Raw genomic sequence first — 22,410 nt, forward strand, 5'->3', positions numbered from 1 at the left:
GGGCATTTACAACCATGCTCAGTTAAAACTTCCCAGAGTCAAGCGGCGCCAGTGCACCTGCACACACGCACTCTTCCCTCCTCCCTCCCGTAACCAGCATCCACCAAAGGTTCTTGTAGCCCAGAGCACACCTATTTCTGAGCCAGACGCTGAGAAAGCGCTGTCACAGCTGTGCTAGCACAGGTGGCCTGGCACCGCATCCACTCCTCCCTCATGTAGGAATGGGGGTTCAGCAGCACAGGGTGCAGTCCCAATTATCCATCCCTTGAACCCAGCTGTAACCGTACTCATGGTGCCCAAGTGGTCACCTAAAGAAAGTGGTCAGGAACACATCCAGTAAAACTACTTCGGTCAAGCTGCAATTTGTTACCTAAAAGTAACAATGGAAGGATGCTCTTTTACAGATGCTACCACATACATGGATACACTGAGTATCCTGCTGTAGGTCAGCTTACTAAAAAAAAAATAAATGTACTTACTAATAAAATTAAAAAAAAAAATAATCCCAAGACACTAAAGAAACACTAACAGCAAAACCATCCCCAAGTCCTGTAAAAAAAAAAAAAGGTTTCTAGGAAGTCCACGACACAAAATTTCCTGAAGTTCCAGAGGAAACAGTCACTCATGTTCTTTCAGAACTTGTCACTGCATACTGAAGAAATGAGTTGTACATAAAAGTTAAAGTGATTTAATAGATTGATGCATGGTCTCAGTTAAAATAAAAGCAAAACATCAAGAAGCGGTGAAAAGAAAATGGGAATATTGCCCAGCTACTGAAAAATCCAGAGGTGTCAGTGACCTCTAAGAAATTTTGATCATAAAAAGTATTACAGCTCTTTTTCATGTAAATTTTCCAGTTATCTCAAACTGGTTGCTAGGTCATGCTAACTAGTAAAATATCTTTGTTTTATAAAACGATTAGTACTTTTGCAACAATGGGGAAATCACATTGCTAAGATGCTTTACCTTGTTTTATTTCTGCAGGTTTTATTCTTTCCCGTGCAGCTGATTTCTCCCCACAGGATTTCGACCTTTATTACTCGCTGACAACACATCTGACAAATAGCTTTTTGCTGTGGTAGCTGAGGTTGAGCCATCTGTTTTTTCTCTAGAGAGCCATGCCTTATTCATAATGGCATTTTTCTGTTTCATTCCCCGGGGAATAGCACCTGCATTCTGATTTCCTATTTGACCCCAAAATACATCATCACATTTCGACAACCGATCCCTCCCCTTCGTGGCCCAGAAAGCACTACGCTCCGGAGGCACCAGTGCATCCTTCATCCCTGACAGCAGAGGCCAAGGGCCCTCCTGGTGGATCACGGGCAGGTTGCAGTCAGCCTTTGGGTTTGAGGCGGAGGAGACAACTGAAGGCATCTGAGGAGGGAAGAAGAAAAGAAAACATAACCTTGGATGTCCCAGGCTAGTCTGTGCATTGTGGCTGATTTTGGCTGTAGCTTCCCATATAATTGTACAGTAGGCCTGTGTCGTGCTCTCATTGGGATTTAATAAAAGCACACGTGATGTAGATAAAAAAAAAATAAATCCCTGGGTTTAGAAAGATCAGGTAAATCAAAGAAGTACTTGCATTCTGATCTCCCTAATGATTTTCTTTTACAACAATATTTTCATTGATCAAACATAAAAAGTTATATGCCATCAGGATTTGAACTGTCACATGTGTCCCCTGGACTAAATAAAATAATTTAAGGTTTCACATGTTATTGGAATTCTGAGTTGCCATTTAATTGCATGATAAATTTCTTAACTAAAAGGAGTTTTCAGCCTCTTGCATGATTTTTTCGACTATTAATGCCAAAAGCAGAAACTATGCTTTTATTCGTTTTATTCCGTTTATTTCAATCCAAGAGTATAAATGAAATTCAGTAGAGTAATATTTGTAACCACGCTAGCTAACTGCCTCCAGTAATTGCACGCCTGAATTTTGTTTCTGTACAGTTATGGAGAGGTTATGTTGTCTCAGAGAGGGTGAAATCTCCTGCATGGTTAGTTTAGCAGCAGACTGTCACAAATGCAATTGCAATTGATCAGCTCTGTTCTTAACAGGATTCCTGCAGTTAATGGAAATTACTATAAAGAGCTTCAGGGCATAGGAATAATTGGATCACTGAAATAAAAAAGAATTGGAGTAAAAAAAAAAAAAAAAGATAGGACAGGATCAACATGGTAACTTTTTATTTTTTTAAACATCCAACAATTTTCAAAGATGGTCTTACCAGAGAGCATACCATGGGGAAAACAAAAATTTTAAATCACTTTTATATGCCCCAAGCCATTCCTAAACAACAGGAAAGAAAACAAATAATGAAAAGCATTAAGCATTTATTATTCTCAGCTTGTTTAAACTAACAATCAAGTGTGCATCTCTGGAAGCAATCATTCAAGTATCTCTATGATCTGTAAAGTGACTGCCAAGAGTAATAGTTTCACTAAAATAAAAACGATGACAAAATTTTTACTGACCTGGCAATTTTTGCGATGGTTTTGTCTTAGTTCTCGATGCAAGGCTATGATCCTCTCTGGACTTGTTAATTTTATAGGAGAATCAGCATACGCATTTGGAGCGATGTGAGAACTAGGGAGGCTATCCACCTCTTGCTGAGAGTTTGCAGGTATTGACCCAGTCATCCCATTCACTTTGACACACGTCTCACGATCCTCTGGCTGTCCATTGGCCTGTGAAATGTCTGTGGAAGGAGGCAGCATCTGCAAGAGAAAATACTGTTTTAAGAAATTCAGGCTAGATGAAGTTTTCCAAGGCTGTTTATTTTGGGTTAGTGGAAGACACTTGGGTGAATTCATTACAATAAATGTTCACAGAAATTAAATGTAAAGAAACTATATTTACCAAAATAAGAAAAAGGATAATATACCAATTATTTTAAATCTGAAGCATTCCTGCATCTGTCTAAAATGGAATTCTACATTCATCAATTCTTCCTCTCTGCATTCATCAACTCTTCCAGCAATCCAGGGTGTTCCTGGAATGCATTGACGACAACTTCCTCCTCCAAATGGTAGAGGAACCAACAAGAAAAGGTGCTATGCTGGACCTTGTTCTCACCAACAGAGAAGGGCTGGTGACCAACGCGAGGCTCAGGGATAACCTTGGCTGCAGTGACCACAAAGCGATAGATTTTAAGATCCTCAGGGCAACTAGGAGGATATATTCCAAGCTTACAACCCTGGACTTTAGGCACGCAGACTTTGATCACTTCAGGGATCTGCTGGCCAAAGTGCCATGGGACAAAGCGCTAGAGGGAAGGGGGACCCAGGACAGCTGGTCAGTATTCAAGGATCACCTTCTCCGCGTCCAGGAGCAAACTATACCGACAAAGAGGAAGGCATGAAAGAGTGCTAGGAGAGCTGCCTGGATGAACAGGGAACTCCTGGACACACTATCACACAAAAAGAAACTTTATAAGGAGTGGAAGAAAGGACAGCTAGAATGTGGGGCATATAAGGAATCTGTCCAAACAGCAAGAGACCTGGTGAGAAAAGCTAAAGCTCAGCTAGAATTAAATCTAGCCAAGGAGATCAAGGGAAACAGCAAAAATTTCTATAGGTACATTAATGGTAAGAAGACGACTAGAGAGGGTGTGGGCCCCCTCAGAAAGGAAACGGAAGAGCTGGTGACGAGTGATATGGAGAAGGCCAAGGTTCTCAACGACTTCTTTTCCGCAGTCTTCACTGGCAAGGGCTCCAGCCACACTCCCGGAGTCACAGAAGACAATGGCAGGGGTTGGACAGAACTTCCCATTGTAAGTGAAGATCAGGTTCGTCACCATCTGATGAACCTGAAAGTGAACAGTCCATGGGACCTGATGGGATACACCCATGGGTACTGAAGAAACTGGCGGATGAGGTTGCTAAACCGCTCTCTATTATATTCCAAAAGTCATGGCAGTCTGGTGAAGTCCCCACTGACTGGAAAAGGGGAAATATAATTCCTATTTTCAAAAAGGGAAAGAAGGAGGAACCAGGGAACTATAGGCCAGTCAGTCTCACCTCCATGCCTGGTAAGATTATGGAGCAGATCCTCCTGGAGGCACTGCTGAGGCAGAAGAATAACAAAGTGGTGATTGGGTACAATCAACACGGCTTCACCAAGGGCAAAGTGTGCCTGACAAACCTGGTCGCCTTCTATGAGAAGGTCACAACATCAATAAACAAGGGGAGAGCAACTGACATCACTTACCTGGATCTGAGCAAAGCCTTTGACACTGTCCCGCTTGACATTCTGGTCTCCAAGTTGATAAAATATGGGTTTGATGGACTGACAATTCAGTGGATAAAGAACTGGCTTGACGGCCGCACCCAAAGAGTGGCTGTCAATGGGTCCATGTGCAAGTGGAGGCCAGTGACAAGTGGAGTCCCTCAAGGATCAGTACTGGGACCGGTCTTGTTTAACATCTTTGTCAGCGACATGGACGGTGGCATAGAATGCACCCTCAGCAAGTTTACCAACAACACCAAGCTGTGTGGGGCAGCTGACACGCTGGAGGGAAGGGATGCCATCCGGAGGGACCTTGACAGGCTGGAGAGGGGGGCCCATGCCAACCTCATGAAGTTCAACACGACCAAGTGCAGGGTCCTCCCCATTTGGGTTGGGGCAATCCCAAGCACCGATATAGGCTGGGCAGTGACTGGCCTGAGAGCAGCCCTGAAGAAAAGGACTTGGGGGTGCTGGTAGACAAGAGGCTCAACATGAGCTGTCAGTGTGCGCTAGCAGCCCAGAAAGCCAAATCATATCCTGGGCTGCATCAGGAGAAGCATGGCCAGCAGGTCGAGGAAGGTGTTTCTCCCCCTCTACTCCACTCTCATGAGACCCCACCTGGAGTACTGCGTCCAATTCTGGAGCCCCTACTACAAGAGAGATATGGACGTGCTGGAATGTGTCCAGAGAAGGGCCACAAGGATGATCAGAGGGCTGGAGCACCTCTCCTATGAGGACAGACTGAGAGAGTTGGGGTGGTTCAGTCTGGAGAAAAGAAGGCTCCGAGGAGACCTTATAGTGGCCTACCAGTATCTTAAGGGGGCCTACAAGGAAGCTGGTGAGGGACTTTTTAGGATGTCAGGTAATGGTAGGACTAGAGGGAATGGATTAAAACTAGAGATGAGCTGATTCAGACTGAACGTTAGGAAGAAGTTCTTCACCATGAGGGTGGTGAGACACTGGAACAGGTTGCCCAGAGAGGTGGTGGAAGCCCCATCCCTGGAAGTTTTTAAGGCCAGGCTGGATGGGGCTCTGAGCAACCTGATCTAGTGGGAGATGTCCTTGCCCATGGCAGGGGGATTGGAACTACATGATCTTTAAGGTCCCTTCCAACCCTGACAATTCTATGATTCCTCAAAACAAAAAAAGTCTCTAAGCTTTAGCTACAGACAGAATTTGCAACTGGATATGAAGAAAAACCAGGAAAAAAAAATAGAAAAAGATACTACTTTAAAAAAATGCATAATGTTAGTTCCCCTCTTGAAGAATCTCAAAATTTCTAACATGATTCTTTCACATGCATGTTCTCTCACTCCACACTACACAACAAATTCAGGTTTTTGTACCTATGTGCACTCAAAAAAATTAAGCTGAATGGACTTCAAAAGCATATTAGTTCAACTGCATGAACTCTCATCCAGATCCTCCTACTGTGAATCAAAATAATATGAATTCAGTTGATCTTATTTCACCTCCAAATCAATTTTAACACCACAGCAAGCATTATCTTTCTTGAATATCTTCACTAAACTGAAGCCAAATTTAGAGAGAAATGGCAGCTGTTTAATTATGCACCTTTTCATAACAGTTGCAAGCAGGAAAATAAAATCTCCCTGAATGTAAATGACTATCACAAGGCAGTAGCATTTTATCATCCAAATACAGATTTATTAAAGCTACAGGATCAATGTTTCATTTTTTCTTGCAATTGCACAGAAAAACAAATTTAAGATTGTTAATCACAGTTTCAGCCTTTGAGTTTTTAAAAATAGTTATTTATGTATTTCAAAAATCTATACATCTGATTACGAGTTATCACCTCATTGTCACTAGTCCTTTTGCAAAAGCTCCAGAAATGCAGATTTGCAGAATTGCTTAAAATAATAAATTATTTTTCCTCTCTACATCTCTAATGAGCATTAGCTACAGCAGTTGCGTCCATTAAAAAAAAAAAAAACCACAGGATTCTGAAATGCTATAGTGGTGTAAGGTTGCTCTGGTGACCCCCCAAAAAGATGAGAATTTATTGACAAGCTCATGCATCAAAATACAGTTCTATGACAGCATGAAGTAGAATGTACAGTGTGTAAGCTGTTGCTATTGCCAAGAAAAGAAATCTTGCAGGAGCGATGACAGTGGAGTTTTACGGCAACCATGCTGTTTGCAAGCAGTTCAAAAGCAGCTCTGATGCCAGGGTTAGAGCGTACAGGTATCAGTGGGACTGCACTGTCCCATAGCCTTGGAGGTGACACTGAATCCCAGCTGTTGACGTGTACACCTGGCTGAGACCTGAAACAGGTCACCACTCTCATTTCCTGCTTGCAGAATGACCCTCAAAGCTCATGGGCTCCCTGAAGCGTTTGTCTTGCAATTCCACCACACTGGTACTCAGCTCATCAGGACAGAAGGGTGGGCTGTGTCAGTCTGTCTCTAGGTCCAGTGTGCTGCAGGATGGACCCTTCCCCAGGATACACCACATGAGAGAACATGAGTGCTAAATGCAAGCAATGAACACTGCCTTTGATCCCATTTCACCTTTTGTTCTTGGCTCCCCACCATGAGAGGAGGGAACAAATGCTGCTGAATTCTGGCCATTGGTCCTGTTAAAAGTACCAAAGACAAGCATGTCTGGCCAGCTCAGACACGAGACACGCCCCAGGAGCAGCTACCACCTGGCTCATTTACTTCAGGCCAGGGAACAAGACAGTGACATCCAGGAACAGAAGGACCACTCATATTGACCAACTTTGGGCATAATTTTGATTGCTGCTCTTCCCTTAAGAGACTTTCTCTACACTGATTACAGAGGGAGCCTGCGACGCTATCTGGATGGGGCATTTATTTAGGCAGGGTGGCATGAATACCCAATCACATCCTAACATCACAGGCATAGATCAGTTGGAAAGTGAAAGCTATACATTTGGATGTTACCCTATAATAACAGAAGCCAAAGGCAGCTTCAGAAGTCCTTTGTTTCCAACCAAGGTTATGAGTGCAGTATCTCCCCAGCTGGCTGAAAGTGTTGGAGGGGTTACAAAGGGCAGCACTGAAATGTTTTGAGGCATGAAGTGATTGGATCTAAAATTGTTCAACGAGAATTTCCTCACTACAGGAAGCACAGTTAGAGGCATCCCTGCTGATAGATGACAGTCAGCAGGAGCAGAACAAGTTCTGGAGCTCAATGACCCATGCAAAGGCGAATCACTGTCCTCCTCGGAGGCAGGAGAGCTGGTAAAGCTACCGGAAAAAACACAGCACCAAATCAAAGCTGTGACACTGGAACATTTCATTTCTAGACAAATAACATCCTTGCAGGATCTGTCCTCTCCTTCTATTTCCTTCAACTGTTCAACCCACAAACTCTTTTGCTTCTTGGGTGACTGAATTCTGCAGCCATAGTAGCGAAACTCAGTAGAAAGGTGGGTTAGTGCAAACCCTGGTGAGTGAAGCTGCTGCCACACTGATGAAGTTTTCACAGGATGGTCTGCACTACATTTGAAAGCTGGTTTGATTCTCTCAAAAAGGCTTTGTCATCACTGTTTCATAAGACTCTGTGAAACACTAAAGATCATATTTTCTACAGTACTGTGGGTGTAGCTAAGCAAAAATCCTGCATTTTGCCTCAATGCCCAGAGGGCATTGCCCAGAGGGCAAAATCCCCAAATTGGGATTTTGGGGTTTTTTTGTTTTTGTTTTTTTTTTAAATTATTTTTACACTATTGATTCTGTTTTCCTTTGATATTTTTTGCTTTCCTCTCAAGTTTCCACAAATTACCCCACCCAGGAAGAAAAGAAAATATTGTGATACTCCACCAAACTTGAAGAAGTGTAAACTTGCATACTGCCAAGTTCTAGAAATGATTGACATTAAAATAAAACCACATCACCTTCCCCCAGCATTGCAAAAATAAAAAGACAGTGGTATCAGAGATAAGAATAAAATGTTTTAATTCATCTAGATATTTTTAACCACACATTTTATCTTACTCTAAATTCTACCATCTATCAGAAAATAAAGAAAGGTTAATTTTTAAAGCTTTGCTTTTTTTAAGCAAGGCAGTTACTCTATTTGCATTTACTATTCTAGACAAACGCACACTGTTGGCCATGAATTAGAGCAAAAACCTCTGCTAAAATATCTGTATTATGTACGCAGTCAGGAAACAGATCTAAATCTTTGTAAACCAAATTCTGTTTTACTTTAAAACCTTGAGTATGTACCACCTCCTCAGACACTACAAATTCTTGAGCTACCCTCTGTACAAACAGCCATTTACACAATTACTGAACAGCTTTATCAGCTATTCCACTGGAAAGGCCAGGCTGCCCTTACCTGCTTTTAATCTGTATTTTATACCCTTCAGTATTTTTAATAATCTTTCTGAAGGTCAAAACTAACATATGGATTTTACCCTTCTTTAAAAAAATTACCAAATAACAATCACCATCTCCTCTCTTTCATCCCCTTGGAATTCCAATGATTCAAGTCATATTTTCTATAATGTCAGAAAAAGAATTGTCTCCCTGCAAAAAACTTTGTCTTGAAAGTTCCCTTGGTGTTGATTAACATTGTTCCCAAAAGAATGAAACCCCAAAGTTAAACTTGTTCTCCCCTTTGAGGGAGAAATTCATCTGACGGAAGCATATCTCCTCCTGGCCTGCTTCACAATCGATGGAATCCAGCTTCTCCAACTCCTCCGACCTTATCTAAAGCAGATACTTAAAATAGGCAGGATACCTCCTTGTAAGTAACTTTTTCTCTCCACTAACTATGAAAAGAAGCACCATGGACGTGATTGTCTGAAAAACTGACATCAAACATGAACTGTATCTCACCCTCAGTGCCAGAAAAGCTTCTGATCTCACCAGTCATGCACAAATCATTTTAAGGAGAGCATCACAGAATGTTATTTCAGGCCTGTTTCCTTCAAATATGATTCACTGGAAAGCGGTAAGTGGTTTCTTGCAAAGAAATGAGTAGAAGGGGGCGGGGGGTGGGGGAGAAAAAAAAAGCACAAACCATTGTTCCACCAGGAAGTATCTCAGAAGAAATCCCCTGATACAAAGGAGGATTAAGCTATACTGTTCTGCACATTTATTCCCTATTCTGCAAAACAAATAATTCACTACACTGGACACATTCTTTGCCTGGAGCTTCCTATCTATAAGGTTTAAGATGACTCCATGAAAAGCAATAAAGAGCACTACCATTTGTCCCTATACTCCTTGCACAAATTCCCTCTCAGCCCTGAAAAATGGGGGCAAATAGCGACAATGGTTTCAGATCTGCTATGGAAAGAGCATATAAAATCTATCATCAAGTCAAAGCCTTCCAGCCAAGACAAACTGAAGCGAACGAGTACAGCAGCATTATCCATACCAGCCATCAGTCATCTGCACAGGGGCTGTTGACATAAAACCAGGACACTTTGGCTCAGTCATTTGAGGGAAAGAATTGAACATACTCCTGCTTCTCCACACACGTCCCGAAAGAGAGAGAAAAGGCCCCAAAATACTGCACAGCTGCACTGGCTGGGATGAGCTCAGGTGAAGGTCAAGTCAAGCTCTCTTGCTCCTCTGTGTGGTTCTCTAACATATCAAAAGTAGCATGGGCACAGCCTCATCTCCAGGCTCGTCAAACTGGGTAAAGCCTGTTTCTTAAACTGCAAGTAGACACCTAAATTCAGAAAAATTTGGAGCCTTCTCTTTCACATTTCCTATTAGTTATCTGAAGCATCTTCTCTTGCTTCCCACTGTTACCAACCCAAGTAAACCAGTTGTTGCAAATCTCAGTCCTAGTCCTTTTTGTTAGCTGTTCGGTGAACCTGAATGTCTAACAACAGTTGATGAATGCTGTCCTGTGTACTTTCCACTGGGAAAGGCAGAGAAACAATCACTGTTAATAATGTCCATGATTAATTCTACAACAGCAAGAAAAGAAAGACAAGGAAAAGGAAAAGGCCTTTCTGATTGAAAAAAAATAAATAAATCAGCATTTAAAAGAGGATGATTAAAATGGGACACGACAAAAGGCCAAAAACGGCCACATATTCTGCGCCTGACATTGGGCATGTGAATCCCAGCTATGGCACTGTGTTGAGTGCCATGTGCACCCGCTGGAGGCAGCCCTTGTCCCTAGGATGTCCTCTTCAGACACGTGCTTTTCATTTTCCAAACGCAAAATAAGACAAGATTTTAATTATGTCAGTTGCTCAAATTTATTACCGTGTCTCTACAAGGGGCTCCAATGGTTTCTCAGTTTAGTTCTTCAAAAAGGAAAATATAGACAAAGGCTTAGAAATTAACTTCTTCATGCCTTCAAAAATTTCAAACCCATATTGGACATACATTGTCATTCCTATGGCTCCCCAAAAGGTTATTTTTTTTCAAAATTGAGAGGCAGGCATGATGAAGCTTTTTTTCACTATCCTGCACACAATTTTTGCTTTCACTACAGTGAAATAGCTGTTTTCTTTGGATGAAAAAGAATTGAAATAAAACCCCTCCTGTGCAATAGTATATGTTTATTATGATAAACCAAACTAAAATTAAATTGAACTACACTAAATTTCTTACTTAAACTAAATTACAATTAAAGAGCTTCATGGTGAACAGTTTCATAGCAGGAAAAGTCATTCAAAATCTAGTTCTCTTTACAGGGATTTGAAAGAATATTAAGAGAAGAAAAGTGGGCTTTTCTGAACAGATTACTCCAGTGTATATCTGGCCTCAGTGAAAAGTACACTCCTGGAACAAAATCATGAGGTATTACATGATTCAAGCAAATTTTATTTCTCAATCAAAAACATTTGCATGTAACACTGGACTGGGAAAATAATCCAGAATAACAAAACTGAAAATGCATGCTGCTCTGCTAAACTGAACTGATTTGAAGCTTTGAGTTAGTGCAAATCAGCAAGATAAAGCCACTGGGACAAGAGTGATTTATCATATCTGAGAACAGAGTTTTGAACACTGAAAGGGAAGTCTGAAAAGAAGCTCCAAAGATGATTGGTTTTGCATCACACTCTCTTTGTGTTTTAGTATTTTAATTGGGATGAGTATTAGGAAGAAAACATTTCTGGCAAACAGAAGGGAATGAGCAACCATCTGTTGTGTCCTGAACAGGCAAAGAACTGAAGCTCACTTTTGTCTTTAAGCGTGAGTAACTTGTTGATGCCCATAAGCCTTCCACAGAAGCTGGAGCTTCCTAGTGCACAGCTAGGGTAGATCTATCTAATCTACATCTAATTCCAACACAGTGGAGATGGAAAAAGAGTTCTTAACAGAATTTTAAGACATATTTTCTGCTGAGAACCAGACAAAAAGTTTTTTAACAAACTACAAAAGCCCAGATCCTGAATTGAATACAGAGTCCCTTTTCCCTTCAAAGGACTCTGGATCAGCCCTTCGTGCATCACTGCACTCTCGCGGTTGAAATTCATCATCAAGCCAAAGCAGGCAGGTCTGCTGCCAGTGTGTAACAGGCTTCCATTTGTCACTGGGTCCAGAAATGAATAAAGCCAATTGCAAATCTTTAATTTAGGAAAGAAGGGGGGGGGGGGGGAGGGGAGGCAGCATTGATCCACCAGGTTTTCTCCGGAAGTGTTCAAATGTTAGAAATGATTTAGAAGTGAAATTTGAGGGGAAGGAAGGGAAGGAGCTTTCAAAGGACTTTCATGTAAGTAAAAGCTGGGCATAGCTCTGGAATCTTAGATGTGAATTCCAGTGAGAATAAGAGTTGAAACACAAAAAATGAATCCCCAAAGATGAAAAGTCAGTTCAGTTTAACACATGTCTACAGAATTCAGTACAGGATTTTTAAAAACAAAGGAACATATCACATGAATGCGAAATGGTCTCTCTTCTTTTTAATTGTAACCATAATTTATTAAATTAGGAGTAGTGACACTTGGACAATTTCTCACCCAAATGCTTTCCATTGGATCCATGGAAACCTAAATTTTTCATGGGATCATTCAGATCTGCCTTGACAGGAAAGGTTTCCCCTGTTGCACATGGAATTACTTAACACAGACCGGAATGGTCTGAAGCTCAGTGTCAAGCTGCCCAGCAAGAGCCAGTCTGTTCTCTGCATGACCAAAAAAACCAGGCTTTAGTCCCAGTGTGCCTGAGCCTAAGTGAGGCCTCTGGCCACTACGGTGCTGGGTACTATGGGAAGGGGTTTGTGCTCCACTTAGCATGAATAGCTAAATATCTATTGAAGCAGGGAGTTGAATGTGGGGCTCCTGCGTTGCAAATGAACTCACTGGCCGTCAGAATACAGATTCAATCTAATTCTCTTCTCTTGGAGCTGCTAAGTTTTGTGATAATTAGACATTCAGGGAGACAGTGTGAGTGTGACCAGTATTTTGATATTTATTGTATTGGGAAGCTTTACACTAATGCTCATTTATCACAGCAACGTCTGAGAAAACGTCTGAAGGCGGTGAAGTATTATCTCCCTGCTGACAGATGAGTTACTAACTGCTGCCACATAAAACATTCATTCTCAATGTGAGCTTGGGCGAGACAGTGGTGGACCCAGACTTGACATACTCAAAGGAGACAGAACCAGACACAGAATCCTGTCCCATCCTGCAACCACACTGCCTTTTCATCTTATAATGACAGTGCTGCTCATGATAGGTCGATGGCATATGTAGACATAAAGGCACATAAAACCCGAAGCATACAAAACCCCAAAGCATACAAAAAAAGGTTGAGTGAAACAAAGGTAGTAGAAGACAAGCAAAATAAAAAGAAAAAGATATATTTATGAACCAGCAAACTCTTGTTTATTTTCCTAAATTTGAATGCTATTTACCTTGAAGAATCAATCTACCTTTTCTTTAACGTGCAGTTAAATTAATTCTTGCCACAGAAACAAGTATGATTGAGTGATAGCTTGCAACACTCAATAACACTACAAGAATAAGCTTCTTCAGTGATACAGAATACCACGCTGTGTGTAAAACTGCAAAATAATCAGTCAAATAGTCCTATGGATTTACTATACTATACGCCCATTCTATGCATCTTTACTTCTGCTCATGAAAAATAGATGTCAGTGCCATTAAAAAATAAATTATTTTAAAGCATTCATTTTGCAGTGCATTGTGTTGGCTGAAGTACAAAACATAGTATGAACCTACATTCAGTGTCCTGCTGTGGTAGGCAGCCACTTTCCCAATATTTTACAAATGTGTAACACAAAATACAGGTTTTCCCTCCCTTATAACCAGCAAGATTCTACTTGAGTATACTTGACATAGACATTACCAAATGTTGTTTGGGCATTTTTACAGGCTTTGTTTAAAATAATAAGAGAGAGAAAATCAAAGGGGAAAAAAGAGCTTGTTTGAAGGTTACTGAAGTATGGCAAGGATATTCCTGTTTCTCCAGGTTGCCAGATTCAGATTCCTGTCCTTAAGAATGTCTTCAAGTAGGTGCTACTCCAAAAATATGAACTATATTCCAGGCATCCAAGCTATTAATGATAATGTTGAATATAACCAGGTGTGAAGCAGAGTGTATCCTACTGGAACCAGTTTAATCTTGCCAGCGAAATGTAACTAACCAATTTCTTTTTAAATACGAGCATTCGCTGAGATGACTTAAATCGTAAAATGATACGTGGGAAACTTTTTTTCTGATTTTTTCAGAAATCTGAGATGATGCATTTTGCAGGAAGAAAATGCAAAATTCATATTTAAATTGAAATTGAATAATATGTGCTGCATTATCCGCTATGGTACTTTCCAAAATATCAGGGAAATGTTTTTTGCATGGAGCACTAATGTACTTTGTGATAAGCTCCAGAAGATTTAAACCCTGACTAAACCAGCAGTAAAACAGCCAAGTCCACTGAATTTTCTGACGCATTATTTATATTAAGTGCTGAAATATATTTTATAACTACACATTGAGTCTCACTAAGCACTTTAAAACTAAATAAATCACTGACTTAATACAATAGTGGAAACGGAAGGATCCTACAAGTACAAACACTTACCTCTTGATCACACATTGGTGTAAAAGCGACCATGTACTCTGCCAGAGTCATGTCATTCACCAAGTTTTTCACCTCTTCATCAAATGCAGAGTTAATAATTCCTTGCCTGTGAAATTCGTCATGCATCCTCATAATGAAGCTGTTCCTTTCCTGGCACTTTCGGGTGAGGCAAGCCAGCTTAGCCTATGTGGCACGAACACATATACATCGATTTCACTCCCTATTGAGACTGCAAGATTATTTTTTGTGTCTGATCTGTAATTTCACAAGTTTTGACCCAAAGCTATAGACTGCCATTCCTGTGTTTCTAGGCCATTAGGTGCCTCTGCACCCTGCAACAGCAATGCGTGCGCACAGGTAAACTGGAAAGAGATGTTCCCTTTCCGTATGAGAGGTCCCCCTTTTGACAGGCTAAAAAGTAGCATATATGTCACCAATAACGTCAGCAAGCCTTTACCTAAAGCCTAAAGCTAAGTCAGGGGCAGCTGCAGAAGGCAGGCAGACACACAGAAGCCCGCAAGCAAAGGGATACACCCCTGTGCAGGTCCTACATCAGCTTTCAGGAAAATAAGAGTACCTTCAGAGGAGCTAGTGTCAGCTTCACTTCAGACTTTCTCTTCTGAAGTTCTTTTTCCTGAAAGGTTAAAAAACATTCTGCATTAATTTATTCAAGAGTCATTTTAAAATACTGTAGCAGCTTTTTGCTATTCGTTTTAGGCCTGACTTCCAAGGCACTTCGCGTATTTGTGTGACCCTGTATCACAAACACGATGAAGCAGTGTAAGGAGTTGCTTGTACATGGACATGGACCTGCCCAGTCACACAAACACTGTCCTACTAGCATTAATGGTGGTCTTGTGCATTACCAAATGCTTTTGGATGGTTTTAGATGGAGCCCTTTATCAGTGAGGTTATTTCTTCAAAGCAGCATCATTTTAAATACTTGGTATCCTTCATTATGAACTCATGTTCCCATTTACTCTGTGAATCTTTCAAAATAGCCTTTTGGGGAAAGGTTTTTTCCTTTCTTATCTATATCTATCTATATCTATATCATATATATCTATATTATGCAAGAAACAAGGAGGGATTTTCTAAATGCGTATTCCATGGCAGGCTCTCAAATGTGAACATCAACAACTTTCTACTCTGAGACAATCGATGCACGTCTTCTATTAGGAGGTGAGCCAGATGACCTAGTCTGTACTTTACGATTAAAATGTTTATTATTCTTGGGAAACTTGCTTTCTGATTATGCAGAAAAAATACAGTATCCTGCCAGGTAATTTCTATTACAAATCAATACAGTATTATTTGGCAATAAAGTACAGATTCCTTTGCATTCATTTTGCTTGACAATTTGCGTTTCTATAAAGCCTACAGTAAGTATATTATATGCACCAGAAGATTCCCTTTATGAAAATTCAGTTATGCTGAAAGAGGTCACATGGTCCTCAGCTAATAAACTGTGGGCTTGGGAAGAAACAGAGTAGGTAGGACAGGAGAGACGTGTCTTTACATTGCACTAGCACTGGGGGAACAAGAAAAAACCTAGCAGTAGGTCCCTGGCAACATTCAATTCTTGATGTGGCATGGAATAAAACATTCTGCCAATGCAATAGAACAATTAGGAGCTGCCCATTTATATGGATAACACGTCTCATCCTTTACCCACCTACCATCTGATTTGCACCATCCATCACTACAGACACCAGAAGCTACAAAAGATTTTCATTTTACCTCCACTATACTGCTAAGAGGCATCCTAACCAACGCCTGAGAGAAGCCACTAACCCTCTGTTACAGGACTGCTTTAAAGCAAATCACAGCACACGATAAGGCTAGGGAAAAAAAAACCAAACCAAACAAACCCCACCCTGCCCCCAAAAATAAACAAATGAAAAAAAACCCCAAACCCCAAACTCTAGAATAGGTGGAGTTACCATGGAGCAAGTAGGATGAAACTTGTGCCCAGTAGGGAGAAGAAAATCATCTCTTGTATTTCAGAGGAAAGATAGAAGCATGTTCTACACATCGTACAAGGGTATGAAGAATATTATTGAGAAAATGACATTCATTATTTGTTTCAGAGTATGATGGGCAGTTCCAATTTGGCTCACACTGTAACTATCATGCCTTTTCAAAAAATAGTTTCCAAAGAAATAGGAAACAAATTCTAAGGGGAAAAAAGTTCTAGCAGAAATTTGTTTTCACCTAAGAGGTGAGCAGTTCTAGTCACACAACAAGGCAGTAGCTGTGCAAATGTTAATGACTGCACCTGCTCTGGTTTGCCAGGTGAAATACAATGCACAAGTGTAAAAACTGCTCATGCAAGTATACTTGTGTATACACGGGGGCTCTCACCAGAACAACTATGCCAATAAAAATACAAACCATGTCCCCAATGAAAATGTGTTAATGAAACTCTTAACATGTAACCCTAGCAGCTGGCTCAAAAAAAGTTAGAAAAAACTCTATCAAAATTCTATCACTAGCTCACTGAGTTTCCTAATCTGATACAGAGAATCGAGAATGTTAAAAATCCTGACAATTTAAGCCAAGGAGGTGGCTCCTTAAAGAATTCCAGCACTACTTTGCTTGCATTACACTGCGGGGATTATAGCAGGGACTGGCAGCAACTTTTATTACGGTCTATCATCTTTTCACCACATCAGCCACCCAGGCGGTTTATATCTTTTCCTTATTTCTCTTAAGTCAGGGGTACTTCTATATGCCTGTAAACCATTTAATTATCCTCAGATTCATTCCCAGGAAAGAAGACTATTTTGGTTCTCTCCTTTGAGAAAAAAGGGGTAGAATCTGAAGCCTAAACTCAGATTTGTTCACCCACTTAAGCAGACAGAAAACAGCTTTAATATACCTTTTCATATAGCTGAGCCTGAAGGAGTTCCACTTCATTCTGCAGGTCATGAAACTGATTTTGTAATGCAGCTTGGTCCCTGAGCTGGGCTTTCAAGGTCAGCACTTGCTGCTGTAATCTCTTATTAGCTATTTTATTCTCCTCTGTTTCCTGGGCATATTCCACATTGTGCACAGGCTAGAGAGCAAATACACAAATTATCAAATGAGGTGTACAAAATAATGAAAATATTCTCAATCGTGTTTTAAAGCACAAAAATCTCAATCAATATACATGCCTACCTTGTATGCCAAAAAAAGAAAAAGCTGATGTAAAACGTATAACTTCAAACCTTCATAAACATATTAGCACTAACATCCTGCACAAATCTTAAAATTGTTTATGAGCAAGGAGTTCTTGATCCCCTGTGAGAGCAGGTGTAGGACTGGGATTTCACAACACTCCTTCAAGGTAAGTATTGCATTGCAATAATTTCACATTTGGGGAAACTGGGACACAGACAGAGTAAGTGACCAACCTATGGTCACACAGTGAGAATAAAACTCAAAAGTCCCCAGTCTCCCGCTCCAACTGCTATATAACACGCCCCTTGTTTCTCTACATAGATTTATCTCAGAGAGCAAACTCTGCTCTCCCAGTTATATTTGTGTTTTGGAAGATTATTAATAATACTAATCAGATTTTAAATGTAAATTTCAAAAATATTTAAAAAGAAAATATTTATTACGTTAAAATGTAGCAATAGTAGTACAGAACAAGTAGAAGGAGGAGCTTCTGAATTTAACTCCTCCTCACCCACGTCTAATTTTTTTTTTTTTTTTTTTTTATTGCATGCATTTAGATTGAAAGGATTAGTGAAAAGTTTAGACTGACGGACAGCACCATCAAGTCAGCTCCTAGAAGTGACACTGTCAGATTAAACACATAGATTAAGAATGAAGAGAATCTGAGAGTGAAGAAAGTCTTGTGGAAAACACTTACGCTATTGTGAATTTATATTCAAAAAAATATTGAGTTGATACACACAGCTGCTCAACATTTCTGATAACACGTTATATCAGCGAGTCTAAAAGATTAAGCATTTCAGTGATTAAGCTAAAAATTCGAGTCAGACCTACGATATACTGCGGTAAAACCATATGACATTCTGACAAAACATGCAGGAAGACGGTTTGATTCTAATGGTTATTAACATTGATACAACTGAGAGAAGAGGTAATATTCAGCTGTGATGCACAACAACACAGTTAAATTTTCCTTTGCTTTCTGACAGTCTTTCCAACTTTGACACCCTTGGTGACTACAACATACTGAAGGCACCATTTCATAGAAAACAGCAAACTGAAGTCATCGATCACACCACTCTGTCTGAGACACATCACTGCAACACAGATAAAAACAGAAATACGACCTTTTCATATTGTTCTTCCTAATGAAGCAAGTCCTCTATGCACAGCATTTAAGCAAGTCGCGCATGCTTTGTACCAAACTTTTTGGCTCCCTCTTGTGTTAAGAGAAAAGAACAATAGCAACTTTTGGACACATCAAGATTGATTAGAACAGGGTTGCTGTGACAAAAGCCTGAGGATGAGTCTGAGACATAGTATTTTCCTCATCATCGTTTTTCCCACACAGAAAATATGTTAAATAATAAATGGAAACACTCCTTAGCTGAAGATGCTTAATGGAAAAAGAGGTTGTGAAATAAAAAATTTCTTTCCTCTTTCCTTTTGCATTTTGCTGACCTGCTAGCAGTTTTCTGTAGTTTAAAAGCATAAATGAGGCATACAAGGTTTATTTATGATCACTCTGTCAGATGTCCCAGTTAACAGCTACCATTTGGTTGTGCAGTCAAGCTCCAGAAGGGTGAAGGACCCAGCAGCTGCGGATGGGAAATAACCAAAACGTAGCATTTAACTCAGTGTATTTTTACCTGGCAAGATCTCTAGTCTTTGAAGTTGGTGCCTAAACACTAAAAATAAAAATAAATCTTCCTCTTCTTGTGTGCACTGTGCTTGTCTAAAAATTCAATGAGAAAAATGAGAGATAACATGACTTTTTGTCTCCAGGTCATGACAGGAGTCAGCAGTTCACCGAGAAAGCCTGGCACCTTATTCGCTGTGTGCATTTCATGGAAAACTCTTGTATTAATTTTCAAAGCTGTAAATAGTATCCTGCTCCCTTCCTGCTCATCCACATACCTCTCCTACCTCCTACTACAGCACCATGATTCAGAAGGCTGCCTGAACATCCTAGAAAATTTCCCCAAATGCTCTTATGCTAAATTGTGTTTCCTATGTTAGCAGGAAAGTGAAACAAAGACTCCTAGCAGTAATCTTGGAGCGTGTTATTTTAGCTCTCTTTTACTTGCAATGAATAATATCATGACAGTCTTTTCGAGTCTTGGCTGAGAACTAGGATCCTTGGGCACTGGGGGCTGTAGAACATAAGCTATGGGCAAAGTCCTAAAAGGCATGCCTAAAAAACATGTTACATCTCAAAGACCTCCTAACCTCGGGTTCTAGGTCCAGAATGCTCATATATTCACTTCTTTCAACCGTCATAGACAGACGTCTTCCAGAAAAATAACTTCAGAACAGGCAAAACCAGAAATTATTGTGATTTACTGTATCAGAGTTTATTAATAACTTTGTGGGATGAAAAGCACTTCTGAACAAGGGTGACAACTAACTGAAAAATAAATTTTCCAGAATGTGTTTTTATGTTCTTCCAAAGCCATATCTATCTAACCTGTTCAAACTAAACTTGCAAAAGTTGTAGATTGCTACAAAATTGCTTTTCCAGCTGATAAAAGTTGCATATTTCTTCTTCACAGTTTTCCTGTCAAGGACAGAAATAATTTCAGGGCTAGTTGAAAAGTCTTTATGAAAGCTGCTTCCAGGAAATTATTAAATAATCATAATTTTTCCATAAAACACTTCGTTTTGGTAGAAACCACAAAAACTTTATCAAGACACAGAGCCACATGAAAATCCAAAAAGCTTCCATTTAAGGCAAATCCAGAATTTATGTGATATAGATACATTCCAATGAAGCCTTCTCTGCCCCATGTGACCGAAAGATTTCCTGGATTTTGGGGATACACATTTGGGCTGCATGCATCAGTTATAGCCTTTGACTCCACATTAATCCACACCACCTACCACTCATTCACAGTGGTAGCTGCTCCACAAAATGTCCAGCATCACAGCTTCATTTTGCCTTTCCAAATCTAGTACTCAGGGCTAGAAGACTCAAAGGGCAAATACTGGAAACACTGGAGACTTCTCCAACCACAGAGCGGGAAAGGCAGAAGGGAAACACCTTTCATGAAGGCCACCTGAAAATCCCTGCTTCAGAAAATGACTCTGGCTAGACAGAGCAGGACAAGAGCCCTCCAAAAAAATGGAGGTGTCTATAATGCCCACGCAGAGCCCAGACTTCAGAGTATCTGACAGACAGATAGTCTGCCTTGCAAAATATCTGCTTACTTTCAAATTTATAGCTCCAGTGGTTCTAGGTGCACTGTGCTTGCTTCAAATCTATTGCAAATAACAATAATGGTTGTCTCTGCCTACAAAACACTCCATCCAAAGGAATATGCTTTTATCCATGCCATTTATGTACATACCATCAATTTGCAGTTGTGCTTTCCAAGCATTTTGTCCCCCACTTCTTGTTTAAGACGGTCTAATTCTGAGAGAGCCTGCATCAAACGAGTTTTGATTTCTTCATATCTTGTTTCGGCAAAGCCAAGTTCCCTGTACCACTTCTGAGCCTAATGGGAAGAATTAAAAAGCAAAATTACTGAGTACAATTAGTCTAGCAGTGGTATCATTTCTCAATACCACCTTACAACTGTGGTCTTGAGTCTGATCTCCACACCACAAGTTTTAAATTTTTGTAAATTGATTAAAATAAATGGAATTACACAATACACTATAATCTTATTATAAGAAATTAGTAAGACTCTTAAAGCAAGTCCTATGGAAACATATCTAACTAGAGCTATGCAGAAAAATAGATTAATTTTTAAATTGATTTCTAAATTTGAAGGTACCTTGAGTATTCTGAATAAAGCTAAAAAAAGCAGTGGTGAATGCACTCACCGTTTCAGAGATTACATCTTTGAAAGCCCTCAGAGCAAATGGAAAGTAAGATTTTTATCAGCTGGGGGAAAAAAGTCTTCCTGAGAAACGTCAAAAATGAAAAATGCAAAGGAGGAAAAAAAAAGCGCCTCCATATATTCACCTTTATATTTTTTCTAGGATGCATTTTCTCCACTTATATACATTAACTGTAGTTTTTGAAAAAAGCAACAGCAAAACCACAAAAAAACCACTCAGTAGATCAGCCAGTTGTCTGACAGCAAGCTTTTCCCCTCATATGACAGATCATTTCTTGTCTCTTGTGAAAGCAAAGGCTTCACATTCTTTTAAGTAAACTGAGGAAGGTGGTGTAACACGCTACTTCTTGTAACACATAAAAGGCTTAGAAGGACACAAGTTAATCAGATTTTAAAAAAATAAATAAAAACTAAATGATCATGTTCATGTTCAAATTGCAAAGTCACACATGCAAATTCACGCTTTCGTTCCAGTCGCCTCACCTGAAATCTGGGAAGTCTTATAAAGCTGTCAAAGGACAACCATTATGTACACCCACCATGTATAACCCTGCTATGTTTTACACGCTCAACACACTTGTTACTGCCAGTGGTTTTTTCACAGGGAGTCCGAGCTATGCCTGTTATTGCATGAAACCACCCCATAAATACATGCTTGCCATAAAAGCAATATATTTCTGCTTAGGTAAGCGTGCAGTGGAGATTGTTCAATAAAAAATAGGAATGTGAAAGCTAATGCATTCGGAAAGGCACAGGACTGAAAGCTGCTTTGGTTGGTATTAAAACTGCAGATTTACTTTACACAGGCACAGAACCAGCCATCCAAACGAGTCTCCGTGTAGGTAGTGTTGGACTTCGTGTTTACTACATAGATGTGTAGAGAAGGAGCGGTGTGCCTGCTTCACACCGTCATCGGATGTATTGAGACGCCTCAGCAGTGTCAGATTTTACATCATTTTGCCTCTCATTCAAAAACTACTTTGAATTCAGGTTTGTCGTAGTCCTGGATGCTTCTACTGCCTTCTACACCTCCTCATTTCTATTGAGCGGAGGGAAGCAGCCTGCCCAGACATGGCCGCACCGGATCGTTTCTGCTGTGTGTCTTTATTAAGCACCCGCCTTCCGTCAAAGTGTGCTGGAGCTACACAGCT

At 40.2% G+C, this 22,410-nt stretch overlaps 1 protein-coding gene across 8 annotated transcripts in view; it reads right to left on the bottom strand.

Annotated features, from left to right (window-relative positions):
* Positions 1–672: 672 nt before the first annotated feature.
* C5H4orf50 (chromosome 5 C4orf50 homolog) overlaps positions 673–22,410 on the bottom strand; it is a 41,598-nt gene continuing 19,860 nt past the window's right edge. For 4 of the 8 annotated variants that reach the window (XM_054203880.1, XM_054203877.1, XM_054203876.1 and 1 more), the window contains 6 exons: positions 20,765–20,911; positions 17,134–17,310; positions 14,830–14,886; positions 14,253–14,435; positions 2,485–2,727; positions 673–1,377 (listed from right to left, as the gene is read on the bottom strand). In XM_054203880.1, coding sequence (XP_054059855.1) covers positions 988–1,377; positions 2,485–2,727; positions 14,253–14,435; positions 14,830–14,886; positions 17,134–17,310; positions 20,765–20,911 — 1,197 coding nt within the window. In that variant the 3' untranslated portion in view covers positions 673–987. Of the gene's footprint in view, positions 1,378–2,237; positions 2,300–2,484; positions 2,728–10,898; positions 13,728–14,252; positions 14,436–14,829; positions 14,887–17,133; positions 17,311–18,904; positions 19,016–20,764; positions 20,912–22,410 lie in introns of those variants that run through there. The other 4 variants (XM_054203879.1, XM_054203878.1, XM_054203881.1 and 1 more) reach the window with 4 other exon arrangements.

The sequence above is a fragment of the Rissa tridactyla genome, chromosome 5 (genome assembly GCF_028500815.1).
Source record: "Rissa tridactyla isolate bRisTri1 chromosome 5, bRisTri1.patW.cur.20221130, whole genome shotgun sequence".
Classification (NCBI taxonomy): domain Eukaryota; kingdom Metazoa; phylum Chordata; class Aves; order Charadriiformes; family Laridae; genus Rissa; species Rissa tridactyla.